Source organism: Emiliania huxleyi, assembly GCF_000372725.1.
Source record: "Emiliania huxleyi CCMP1516 unplaced genomic scaffold EMIHUscaffold_3, whole genome shotgun sequence".
NCBI lineage: Eukaryota > Haptophyta > Isochrysidales > Noelaerhabdaceae > Emiliania > Emiliania huxleyi.
In genome coordinates this window covers 28,788-41,218 of record NW_005199770.1, presented here as the reverse complement: position 1 = coordinate 41,218, position 12,431 = coordinate 28,788, and the positions used below count along the sequence as shown (strand labels likewise).

Here is a 12,431-nt window from a genome sequence, read left to right as displayed (position 1 = left end):
CCGCGTCGCCCGGTCGCAGCTACCCTTCTCACAGCAGGAGCACTGGCCGGGCCAGCCGCCTCCAGGATCGGCGTCGAGCGCGTCGTACAGTGCGATCTGGTTCTTCTTGTGCTCCGGAGGTGGCGGCAGCCTCTTTGCCCCCAGCGCGCGGAAGTTCTCCTCCGTGGCTGCCCTGACGACGCAGTCGTCGTCCACAGGGCACCAGATCAGCTTGGAGTTCAGCCCGAACAGGCGGATTTGGTATGTGGCACGCGCTCCTCGCGGTCTTCCCAGTAGGGGTCGTTGTACCACTGCTGCGTGACGACGCCGTTGACCTACTGCTTTGACGCGACCGACGCGATCACCTCGTCCCCGACCTGGAACCGCAGCTCCGTCTCGCTACTGCTGGCGTCGCGCTCGTCGTCGTCGCAGAGCTTGCGGACCGACGAGGCTGGCACGGTGACGTAATAGTGAGGGCCGTCTTGCTCTCCGCTCGAAAGGTGGGCGGAGGCGGAGGCTGCTTGCTCTCCGCTCGAAAGGTGGGCGGAGGCGGCGGCTGCGTCGGCGAGCTGCTCCAGCATACAAGCAGCCGACGGCAACTTTGCAGAGACTGTCGTCCTCGCGTGCTGGGAGGTGTCGTACTAGCTTAGTGTAGGTAAACGAATAGTGAGTGGTTGGGGTGGCCTCAGACGAGTCGGGGAAGCAGCATACTGGCCATGCCGCGTACAGAAAGTACTCGAAGGCCAAGCAAAAGTACTCGAAGGCCAAGCAGGCGCAATGAGAGAGAAATGCAGTCGTCGGCGCCTCGAGTGTCCCCTGTGTGCCGCTTGTGTCCCATGGTGTCCAGTCAGTCGCTGGCCAGACTGTGTCCTCACCTCTCTACCTACCTCTCTCCTACCTAATGGACTAACCGCCATCTAGAAAGTCCACCGGCGGCCACTCGCCCTCGTCGATCACGCGGCGGCGCTGCCTCGGCGGCTCTTGCGGCTCTTGCTGCCGGCGCCACGAGGGCGGGCGCGAGTCGAAGTCGTGCCAGCGGCGCTCGCCGCTCGGCAGCTGCTGGGCGACGCCCCATCCGTCATCGCGGAGCGCGCGCCGCTCCTCCATCGACACCATGCGCGCCTGGGGTGAGCGCGCAGCGGCGAGGGCGTGAAGACACAGACCCGTGCGCTGTCCTATCTCCCCCCCTCTCTCTTTTGGACCCGCGCGAGAGAAGCGTGTAGCTCTCTGCTGGTAGCCAAGACGGGGATGCTAGATGGTGTCACATCTGGACAAACGCCTCGCGGGCCGCCCGCCGCCGGACGACCACCCCTTGCATCCACTGGCGGCGCTCCTCCTCGCGCGCCTGGCGGGCAAGGATGGGGCGGGAGGGAGGTGGGGTGAGGGTGAGGTAAGCGTGGTGCGGTGAGGGTGAGGGTGTCTCCAGGCAGGAGCCCCGCGGCCTTCAAAAGCTCGGTGCGCATGAGCAGGCAGTTGCGGGGGAGGTGAGGGGGAGGGGCTGCGAGGGTTGGGGTGTGGGTGGTGTGCGGGCGGGGGCGGCGGCAGGGGGTGGGTCGCCTCTTGCTGCTGCCGGAAGAGGGCCGCTTGGCGGCGTCGCTCCTCGGCGCGCGCGGCGGCGGCCGGCTCGTCCTCTTGCGCCTGCGCCGAGGCGAGGCAAAACGTCTCCCCCCACGCTAGTGTGCTGGGAAATGGCAGCACGGTGGGGGTAGCGGCAAAGAGGTAGCCGAGGAGTGGCAGAGAAGCGGCAGAGAAGCGGCAGAGTGGTGAAGGCAGAGAAGTGGCAGCGTGGTGAAGGGGCAGAGAAGGGGCAGAGGCGCCTCGGAGAAGACGGCGTCGAGCGGGTTGTCGCGCCCGAGCGCCTATGATCTCGCGCAGTCTCGAATCGTCTCGGGCCCGTCTCGGGTCGTCCTCGGGTCGTCTGCGACAGAGCGCCGCTGCAGTGGGGTCCCAGCGCGGCCACATCGAGATGTGAGGCGCGAACCTGCGCGCAAAAGAGGGTCTTTGGTGAAGAGGATGTGTGCAGAACCTGTAGCCTGGAGGTGGCGTGAGTTGGCTGCACCCGCGTGGCTGGCGTCATTCACACGGCACGCCAATCAGAACGAGTGCAGGGGAAAACGCGTTTTATGTGTTGGAGCATCTAGCAGCGCGCGCCAGCCGCAGCGGCCGCACGAGTTGTCGATGCCGCCTTGGCCGTGGTGCGTGGTGAGGTCGGAGCAGCCCCTGGAGCGAGGGCGGCGGCGGGCTCGGCGGTGGCGCGGGTGGTGGCGTGAGGCTCGGAGGCGGCGAGTGTGGGGGAGGCGGCGAGTGTGGGGGAGGCGGTGGCGAGGACGGAGAAGATGGGAAGGTGGAGGCGGCGGGCAAGGTGGAGGCGGCGGGAGCGGGGTCTGGAGGCGGCGGCGCCTGAAGAGCACAGGGCCGTGCGAGCAGCGGCCGCACTGGCGCGCGTTTGGGAACTGCAGGCTGAGCTCCTGCTTCTTCGCCACCACGTCCTGCAGCTTGCGCGCGAGCGGAAGGTGCACCTTGCTGCCGACGAACGCGCAGAAGACGCCGGGCGGGACGTGCGCCGCGACGTCCTTGTCCTCGAAGGGGCCCGCGTTGCACCCGTGGCCGGAGAGCGGGCAGAGGCAGCGGCCCTCAAACTTGGCGACGGCGGCGGTGTCGTTGCGTGCTGCGGCGGCGTCCGCCATGGAGGCGATGAGGTCGGTCTTGGAGAGGGCGTCGGCGTTGCCGGCGATGCGAAACAAGCCAGCCGCATCCTCGTAGTAGTCGATAATCGTTTTCATGATTCTCGAGACAGCGTCCGCGCTCTCGAAGAGTGCGACTCCAACGCCAGCAACTCCGTCGCCGCCGCCGAATTGCTGCTGCAGCACGACGTATCGGTCGGCGGCGTCGGTGTCGAAATCGGCAAGCGATGCGGCACCCCAGAGTCGAAGTCGGTAGGATCGAAACGCGTCGAGCGCCTGCGTGACTCCGAGGACGCGGTCGTCGTGAAGGACGTCGGAAAGGGCCTTCCCGGTGAAGGCCGGGACGAGAAGGATGCCGGTGGAGAGGTGCTGGGCGAGGTCAGCGTCGGCAAAGGCGCTGTCGCGAAAGAGTGTGAACTTTGCGCCGGCGGCAGCGAGGCGAAGCAGCTCGGCGTCGCATGAGTCGACACACGAGTCGGAAGACTCGATCATGCAGCGCACCTCGTTCGCGCTCTCGACGCTGCCTATCTGTCTCATGACGCGAAGCATCGCTGCCTCGGAGGTGAGGTTGGCGTCAAATGCGACAGGCTCAACCTCGTCCATCTTCGCATGCATGTGCGAGACAATGCGCCGCTTCTCCTCACTCGTGTACGCCATCTCGTGGTCGTCCTCGACGGCAAAAAAGTCGCGCAAAAGCTCCTCCTTCTTGTCTTCGAGCTGCTTGAGCGTCATGTTCTTGGCGAGAAGAGCGACGGTGACGAGTCGGAACTCGAGCGCGTCGAGGCGAGCGTGGGCCTCCTTGTACGGCTGGAGCGCCTCATGCGCCTTCTGCGTGGACTGGAGCGTCTCGTCGTCGTCCTCGGTGAGGAGAGCGGGGGGTGGCGAGAGAAGAAGGAGGCGCGTCCGCTCCGCCGCGGCCGTGTGGACGTGGATACCTGAGGGGAGAGAGAGGTATGTGAGAGGGGGGGGGGAGGATTGCGGAGTGTGTGGCGCAAGGTGCGCACACCGATGCTGCCGATCGCATCTTGCTTGCCCTTGCAGTCGTCGAAGAAACCCCTCGCCCATCGCTTCAACACCTCTTCGGAAGTGATGAGGAAGCCGCGGATGAAGTTGTCGACACCCACCTCCTTGTCGAATTCGGCCTCCTCGGTGACCGAGATGAGGATGCCAAGGTCGCGTAGGTTCTTGACTGCTCGCAGCGTCCTCTCCGCTGCCTGCTCAACCTGCTCGGCGCTCCAGTTGGGATAAGCGTCATTGAAGAAGGACGACACGAAGCTCGTCTCATCAATGTCGAGTTGGGCGGACATTCCGTCTCCCTGAGGGATGCAGCGGGGGGAAGGAGTGTCGAGCGGCGGCGGCGGCGGCGGCGGCAGATGCAGCGGCAGCGGCAGAGGTGGCGGCAGCGGCAGAGGCAGAGGCTATGGGGAGGCCGGCAGCATCGCGGCGGGCGGGCGCGGGCGCGCGGGCGCGGGCTTGGCGTGAGCGCAGCGTGCTCGTGCGCGGCGCGGCTTGCTCGCAAGTGCGGGCGCGGGGGCGCATAGGTGGCGGCAGTGGCGGCAGCGGCAGCGGCAGCGGCAGCGGCGGCTGTGGAGGAGAGACCTCAGCGCGGCGGGCGAGCGCAAGCGCGAGCGCGGGCGAGCGCGGGCGAGCGCGGGCGAGCGCGGGCGAGGCGGGGCGTGGGGTGCGGAGGGGAGACGGGGCGGGCGGTGGATGCGGCGGCGGTGGCGGCTGCGGCGGCTGCGGCGGCTGCGGTGGCGAGGCCGCAACGCGGCGGGCGAGCGCGAGTGCGGGTGCGGGTGCGACGCGGTGCGCGCGTTGACGCACGAGTATGACCGGCTCCGGTGCGGGGGCGGTGCAGAAGCGGCGGCAACTCTGGCGGTGGTGGCGCTTCCACTGCCGGCGCCGGCGCCGGCACCAGCTGATGCGTCGCGCGTTGGTCGACCGGAGTGGAGTGGGGCGGGGTGGATGCGGGGAGCGGGGGCGCACGCCTTCACAGAGAAGCTTCCCGCGTGCGCAGGAACGGAGGAGCGCGCAAGGAGTGGAAGCCTCAGGACGGCGGTGCGTACCTCTTCACGTAAACGCACCTTCTTCACATAAAGATAAACGGACAACCCAGGGCCCGAAATCGCACAGAGACAGTCACGCAACACGTGGTCCGAGGGAAGGCGAGCAAAAACCTTATCGCGCGCTAGACGCCGACTCGGAGGCCGCACCGGTCAGGCGCGCAGCCGGAGAGAGAGGGAGGCGCTCAATCGCCGCACGCGGCGAGCGCCTCCATCATCTCCGCCACATACGCACCATCAACCCCCGCGCCCGCGCCTGTAGCGTCCGTGCGCGCGAGGATGGCCTCGCCGGGTGGTGCGGCCGCAGCTGCGGCTATGGCAGCCTTCTTCACACAAAAACACAACCCCGGGACCCAAGACGCACAAGCACAGACAGTCGAGAAGGGAGAGACGGCAACGACAATCAAGGGTCAGCGCTGGGTCCCAGGAAGGTGCGAATGCGATGACGGCCTCTAGTGTGAGCTCTAGCTAGTGAGCTCATCGCTACTATATCCGTGAATCACCTAGTGGGCCATAGTGGGCCACTGCCACCATTCTTTTTCTGCCATTAACAAATTGCCCTGCCCAACATATTTTAGTTACTGGGTCCTAATGGCTATGTGGGAGAAGTTTGGTCTTTGTTTCATGGGGGGATCTGGATATATTCACGGCTAAAGTTGGTGCCGGCACGGCTCCCCTAGCCGGTCTCTCGGGGCAAGAATCAAAGCCTCTTGCCGGCTTTTCCCTCAAGAATATACGAGCTTTCCGCAACCCTTGACCTTAGTAGACCTCGAGTCTAAAGATATTCTTGAATATTCTTGACGTACCGCTGCGGCATCGAAAACGGTCTTGACGAGAGAGCTCGAAACAGCTATTTCCCCCCTCAACAGTAGGTTTCGGGTCGAGGCCGACTGAAATCTTTAAGTTTTGGAGGTTCTGAGCGGGTATGGGAGCGACTTTTGGCCTCTGTCGACCTACGCGTGGTCAAAATATTCTCAATATTCGAGAATATTCTCGAGAATATAGACGGCCCAGGGAGAATGTAAGTAAATATAGATAGTCCTGCGCGAGAATAACGTGCACAAGCTAAGCCACGCCACCGCACGCCGCCGCTCTCAACGGCCACGTCGACGCGCTCCGCTTCCTCGCCGAGCAGCGCGGGCGAGAGGTCTGACGGCTGCGAATGCTTGAAATTTTCTGAATTTCTTTTTGGAGGAGATCGCCTAGACGCCGTCCTCTCCGACCGCCCTCTCCCCCCCCCAGGGTCCCAGCTGCTTGCTGCGACGCCCTGCGCGCAGCTGAAGCCCAGAGGCGCCGCCGGCCCACCGAAGCCGCCGCCCCGCCGCCCCGCACCCGCCGCCCTGCCGGGCTGCCGCGCCCCGCCATCCTCGCCTCTGTCCATGCCGCTGACGTCGCCGCTGCCAGCGGCGCCTGTGCTGCCATCACATCGCTCCACCCGCACCCATTCCCACCAAGCCGCGCCCTCGCCGCGCTTTGCGCGGTTAAACAAAACGTGGCGCCAGCGCCGCAGCGGAGGGCCGCACGCGCGCGCACAACTCTGATCCACGCAGTTCCCCACGCAGGCGCCAGCGCCGCAGCGGAGGGCCGCACGCGCGCGCACAACTCTGATCCACGCAGTTCCCCACGCAGTTGGGCACTGCGTGGATCAGAGCGCCCGCCTCTCACTCAGCCCCCTCGCCGCCTCAGGCGAACGCGCCCGCGCCGCGCGGCGCCGGCAGCCAGTACTCCATCGGCTGCCGGCCCCGCGCGCCCGTCCGACGGCGCCGCCGGCAGACGTGCGCCTTGTCGTACAGGCCCTTGAGGGCGAAGCCGCAGCCCGCCGTCAGCGGGGTGAAGCCCGGCTGGCCGATGCGGTGCGGGTGCAGCAGGGCGAGCGCGCGCCGCACCTCGCGCTCCGTCATGGCGGACGAGGCCGCCGACTCGTTGGCCGGACCCGCCGCCGTGCCGTACACGCCCCGCTGCGCGAGCATCTGCAGCATGAGCTGCGCAAAGCCCGAGAGGGCGGGCGCGGCGCGGCGCGAGCGGCGGGTGGTGCCGCTGCGGAAGTCGGCCGGCTCGCGCCCCTCCTTGATGTCGCTCAGGTTCGCGTGCACGTCCGCCAGGTCGCGCTCGATCGCGCCCGCGCCGCCCTGGAACATCGGCCTCGCCACCAGCTGGATGACGCTAAGTAGCATTATGCAAGGCGTGCAGGTTGATACCTAGAGAGGAAGAGGAATGGGGAGAGGAGGTCAGTTTCTTGCTATGGCCTGCGCGCTGAGCGACCAACAGCGCTGGACCACGCGCTGACGCCACCCCGCCGGAACGGTCGGCTTTGGAGGCGCGCCCTTTTGCATGCGAGGCCCCGCAGCCTCCCCGCGTGCACAGTCTCGGCTTCCGGGGCGGCCCAAGGCCCGCGTGACTGCCGCCGTGCGTGGCGACCCGACCCAGCGCGCCGCGCCAGAGTGCCGTGCGCGTCGAACGGTCGAGTGCCGACCGGCTCCAAGGGTGCGTGGGAGCCCTCCTGACGTGCCCGCACCGCGGCGCACCCGCAGGCGACCTCTGGGGGGCGCCGGGGGGCGGGGGCGTCTCGGGCCGAGACCGGTGACTTTCGCGGTGACTCTGGCCCACACACAGCACTCTCCGTACGTCGACCAGCTGGTGCAGCACGTGCAGCAGCTGGCGGGCTCCCTGTCGCAGCTCGGCGTGCCGGTGGCGGCGTACAGGACCCTCCTCGACGAGGCGCCCAATGAACGAGCGAGTCGATTGCGGACTCACTCTCCGAATCGCCGGCGTACAGGACTCTCGTCGGCGAGGCGATCGGCGCCATCTGCGAGCACTTGGTGGACGGGTACGCCGGCGTCAAGAAGGCGTCCGACGAGGGCCGCGCCCAGATGTCGCTCGACGTCAAGACGCTGCAGGCGGCGCTGCGCAAGCTGCTGCCCGAGATGGCCCCGTCGATGGCGCATGTCGAGGACTACCTCCGCGCGCTCTACCTGCCGCCGCAGGAGCTGCTCGCGTGGGCGCGCGCGCACCCGCAGTACTCGGTGCGACACCGCACCGCTCTCGTGGCCCTCAACGGCGTCTCGAGCGGCCTCAAGAAGCGCGAGCAGCAGGCGCGGCGGCCGAGGCGCCCTCTCGACGCGCCCCGCGCCGAGACTGACAGCCCCCCCCCACCCCCCCCCACCCCCCCACCCCCGCAGGACTTGCTCGATAGCCTCGCCAAGCAGGACGGCTAGCGGGGCGATGGGGGACGCAGCGTGGTGGAGGATGGAGGACGACTAGGCGCGCAGCTGGATTCGGTTATGAGGAGGTTAGGGAATTTTCGAAAAAACAGGTAAGAAAAACACACCGGTCACCCGCGAAAATGTCATGACATCGATCTCGCTCTCATCTCACATCTGTCATCAGGGTGTGGTGGCCGGGAGTGTACGCTCAGAGTCGACAGAGTCGTGTGTAGGTCGTAGTGCTACACCTTGTGATTTTTGGGTCAAAATCGTCCCGATTTCATAATGTTCGTTCGTACGTGCATCCGCGGCGCCCAGCGCGGTGCCAGCGGCTCCCATACCTCTAAGAGGCCACCCACCTCCGTATAGACCCTTATATCCGCGGTTTACGCCCAATAGAGGCAGCTGCAAGAGGGCCCGGACGGGCACTGCGGCACACACTGCTCGCTGCTCGGCCATGCGGTAGCGTCTGGTGATGCCGCCCCTGCGCGGGCGGGGGCGTCTCGCTCGGCAGCAACTGCGCCGCGCAGCGCAGGTTCGAGGGTCGCGGTGGGTGGGTGCACTGGAAGACGTAGCGGTCGAGAAAGCGCTCAGCGACCGCTACGTCTCGAGGATGGAGCCGTCGCGCGGACCCGACCGGCCGACCGGCAGTAGCAGCAGGCGCCGGAGGGCGCGGGAGGCAGCGGCGACACCTCGGGCCAGAAGCGCGAGCCCTAGGCTGGTGAGGGGGCCCCCTCATGCGTAAACGGCTCTGGGACTTAGCTAAATCGCGCATCGAAATCGGGACGATTTTGCCAGGGCACAGTCACAAGGTGCTCCTACTCGTGCTACTGCTAGCCCCGGGCCGTCCCGTTTTGATCTCTCGGTCTGTGGGCGCCCGCCCGCCGCCTCTGAGGGGGTCGGGCCGCCCACCTGTCTGAATCAAAACAAAAACAAGCTCAAAAACAGCCAAATCCAGCCTGCGAGAGAGGCACTGCGCGCCGCTGACCTCATGTGGGGATGTGCGCCGACACCAATACTGATCTAAACCCTGGAAACCCTTGTTCAAAGCCACCCTAAGCGTCATCCTTCCTGCTCTCACTTGATGCTGCTTCCCCGCGCCGCCTCCTTGGCCCCCTTGGGCGTATTTTCTACTCCCAGTGGGTCCCCGGGCCCCCGGGCCCCCTCTTGTTTTCTGTTTTCTGTCTTTCAAAACGCCCGCCCGCCCGCCACCCTCCCCGAGGCGGCTCGGCCCCCCACAGACCGAGAGATCAAAACGGGACGGCCTGGCCTCGTTGGCAGAGGTAAGGTAAGGTAAGGTAAACTTCTCCACACACACGAGGTGGTGGGGCAAGGGGAGCACGTGCGAGCCCTCCTCCTTGTTGCGAGGTGCCGCGCCAGTGCAGCGAACGAGAGAGCTGAGTCGGCGAGCCCAAAGCCGCGAGGGCCAGCCCAAGACGGAATGCAGCGGGAGCAGCCGGTGGTAACCGTCGGGTCGGAGAGCGAGTAGTGAGGGCATCGGACACTCTCTGGCACTCCGGTGTCCGGACAGCGTGAACCGCGCCATTCGCTCTCACCGGGCAACCCTGTCTGCACGTCTCGCGCGCGCGTGAACAGGGCTCCAGGCCCCAAATGACGTGTGAGTGTTAGAGTTGTTTGGTATTGCTAAAAATCTCTCCCTCACAATGACACAACCAAGGGGGGGGGGGGGGGGTCGAGGCACGCACTTCACTTTTTTACGTACGCAAATTTCAATTTTCATGACGTGCTTCTTTCTTGATCCCCGCGATAAAAACGATATGGCGGTGGAATACTCTCTGCTGCCGAGGCGCAACCAGGGCTCGTGGTTCGTTAACAGTAGACGGAGTCACGCACGCGCGGCCGGCGGCTGAGAAGGCCACTCAGCCCCTCTTCCTTGTCACTGACGGGAGCACTGGTCGGCGTGAAGACCCAAGATGGCGCTGTTCGCGCCTCCCGTCCACCACTGTCTCGTGGTGCAGAGAGGGGCCTACCCCAACCCAATGCACCCACTACAAGAGACCCTCGAAAGAGACCCAGGACGACCCAGAGCGCAGAGGCCTTCCCAATAGATGGGGGCGGGGGGGAGGGACACAAGCGGCAGACGACCCCCTGAGTTCCTTAGATGGAGAGCGAGACGCGAGCCGCGTAGCCGCTCCGCCCGCCGTCGTTGTGGTACGGCACGTAGTAGGCGTGTGCGTCGGTGGCGAAGCCGCCGTCGAAGCCCTTCAGGTTCGAGTTCGTGTCGGCGAGGTTGAGGTACTCGACGCCCGAGGGGGAGAAGTCGGAGAGCGAGACACGCACCGCGTAGCCGCTCCACCCGCCGTTGTTGTGCGGCACGTAGTAGGCGTGTGCGTCGGTGGCGAAGCCGCCAACGAAGCCGATCAGGTTGGAGTTTGTGTCGGCGAGGTTGAGGTACTCGACGCCCGAGGAGGAGAAGTCGGAGAGCGAGACGCGCGCCGCGTAGCCGTGACTGTACGGCACGTAGTAGGCGTGTGTGTCAGTGACGAAGCCGCCATAGAATTCCTTCAGGTTGGAGTTGGTGTCGGCGAGGTTTAGGTACTCGACGCCCGAGGAGGAGAAGTCGGAGAGCGAGACGCGCGCCGCGTAGCCGCTGCGCGCGCCGTAGTCCCACGGCACGTAGTAGGCGTGTGCTTCGGTGGCGAAGCCGCCAATGAATCCCTTCAGGTTGGAGTTCGTGTCGGCGAGGTTGAGGTACTCGACGCCCGAGGAGGAGAAGTCGGAGAGCGAGACACGCACCGCGTAGCCGCTCCACCCGCCGTTGTGGTACGGCACGTAGTAGGCGTGTGCGTCAGTGACGAAGCCGCGACTGAAGCTGATCAGGTTGGAGTTTGTGTCGGCGAGGTTTAGGTACTCGACGCCCGAGGAGGAGAAGTCGGAGAGCGAGACGCGCACCGCGTAGCCGTGTCGCGCGCCGTTGTAGGACGGCACGTAGTAGGCGTGTGCGTCGGTGGCGAAGCCGCCCCGGAATCCCTTCAGGTTGGAGTTTGTGTCGGCGAGGTTGAGGTACTCGACGCCCGAGGAGGAGAAGTCGGAGAGCGAGACGCGCGCCGCGTAGCCGTGGTACGCGCCATTGTGGAACGGCACGTAGTAGGCGTGTGCGTCGGTGACGTAGCCGCCCTGGAAGCCCTTCAGGTTGGAGTTGGTCTCGGCGAGGTTGAGGGACTCAACTGTGCAATCCGACCAAACGCACGCTGGCGGAAAGGTCGGAGGCGGCGCTACCGGAGGCGGCGCAAGCGGCGGCGACGGAGGCGACGGAGGCGACGGCGGCGACGGTGGCACCATGCCCACAAACTTGCGAACCGCCTCGAGCTCCTCGCTCACGCCCGCGAGCCCCTGCGAGACACCGTCCTTGAGCTGCTCCGTGACGAACTCAGTGAAATTGCCGCGAAGCGCTTCGATCCGCTCGGTGACACTCTCCCCGTCCGCCGTGACAAAGTCCGTCGCGTGCAGCTCGCCGCTGCACGTCAGCTTGCCGCCTCCCTCGCCGGTCAGGCGGGTCGCCGTCAGGTCGGGCGTGCGGCTGTTGAAGGAGAGCGTCGCTTTCCTCCCCGTGATGGCGAACTCGGTCTCGTCGCCAGTCGCGGAGGAGAGCTGCCGCCGCGCCGCTGCCGGCGGGCGAGCCGCGGCCGCCGGCGGGTTGGGCGGGGCCGGCTTGTCGCGGAGCGCGCCGATCTTGGCGTCTTGCGCGGCGTTCTGAGCGACGCACTCCTCGACGCGCTCTTCAGCAGCCTGCACGCGCGCCTCCACCGCCTTGAGCTCCGCGGCGCTCACCAGCTCGACCACCTCGCCGCCGGCCGACATCTGGACCTGCTTGTGGTCCGTCTTGCTCTTGAGCGCGGCGAGTAGCTCGGCGATCATCTCGTCCTTCTTCTTCATCGCCTCCTTGAACGTCTCGTCCTTCTTCTGCGTCTCCTCCTTGAACGCCTCGTCCTTCTTCTTCATCTCCTCCTTGAAGTCAGCCAACGCCGCGTCCTTCTTCTTCATCTCCTCCTTGAACGCCTCGTCCTTCTTCTGCACCTCCTGCTCCTTCTTCTGCATCTCCTCCTTGAACGCCTCGTCCTTCTTCATCATCTCCTCCTTGAACGCCTCGTCCTTCTTCTGCGTCTCCTCCTTGAAGTCAGCCAACGCCGCGTCCTTCTTCTGCATGTCGCTCTTGAACGCCGCGAACTCGGCCATGATGCTCTTCAACGTGACGGGGCTCTCGGCGCCAGCCGCAGCGGTGGAGCCCTCGGACGAGTCCTTCTGCGCCTCGCCCATGATCGTGTCGGCCGTCTCCATCTCGTGCACGATGGCGTCCGAGCGGAGAGCCGCGAGCGGCGCCGGCAGGAGGTTGGTCGCGAGGAGCGCGGCGCCCGCGCCTGCGCGTACGAGGGGGACTAGGCGTTAGCATGTAAGGCGCTGAGCGGATGGCCGCCCCCCCCCCCCCCCCCTCCGCAGTGCGCAACGGCAGGCCAGATCGTGAGGGCGGAACAGCCAAAGGC

At 66.1% G+C, this 12,431-nt stretch overlaps 3 protein-coding genes across 3 annotated transcripts; 1 reads left to right on the top strand and 2 right to left on the bottom strand.

Moving 5' to 3' along the window:
- Positions 1-1,240: 1,240 nt before the first annotated feature.
- Positions 1,241-4,728, bottom strand: EMIHUDRAFT_447624 (hypothetical protein; the record flags this gene model as incomplete). Its single annotated transcript, XM_005775055.1, has 3 exons — positions 3,670-4,728; positions 2,391-3,598; positions 1,241-1,324 (listed from the first exon to the last, which is right to left on the bottom strand). The coding sequence occupies exons 1-3, from the start codon at positions 3,968-3,970 to the stop codon at positions 1,241-1,243; spliced, it is 1,593 nt and encodes a 530-aa protein (XP_005775112.1). The 5' UTR covers positions 3,971-4,728.
- Positions 4,729-7,057: 2,329 nt separating this feature from the next.
- EMIHUDRAFT_194960 (hypothetical protein) lies at positions 7,058-7,941 on the top strand (the record flags this gene model as incomplete). Its single annotated transcript, XM_005775054.1, has 4 exons — positions 7,058-7,186; positions 7,340-7,422; positions 7,503-7,749; positions 7,933-7,941. 4 exons carry the CDS (start codon positions 7,058-7,060, stop codon positions 7,939-7,941), a joined length of 468 nt encoding a protein of 155 aa, XP_005775111.1.
- Positions 7,942-9,819: 1,878 nt separating this feature from the next.
- Positions 9,820-12,007, bottom strand: EMIHUDRAFT_349444 (hypothetical protein; the record flags this gene model as incomplete). Its single annotated transcript, XM_005775053.1, is given in 4 exon segments — positions 9,820-10,052; positions 10,809-10,811; positions 10,827-11,826; positions 11,968-12,007. Coding segments are annotated over 2 exon segments (950 nt in total), but the record flags the coding sequence as incomplete, so codon positions are not given.
- Positions 12,008-12,431: the final 424 nt, after the last annotated feature.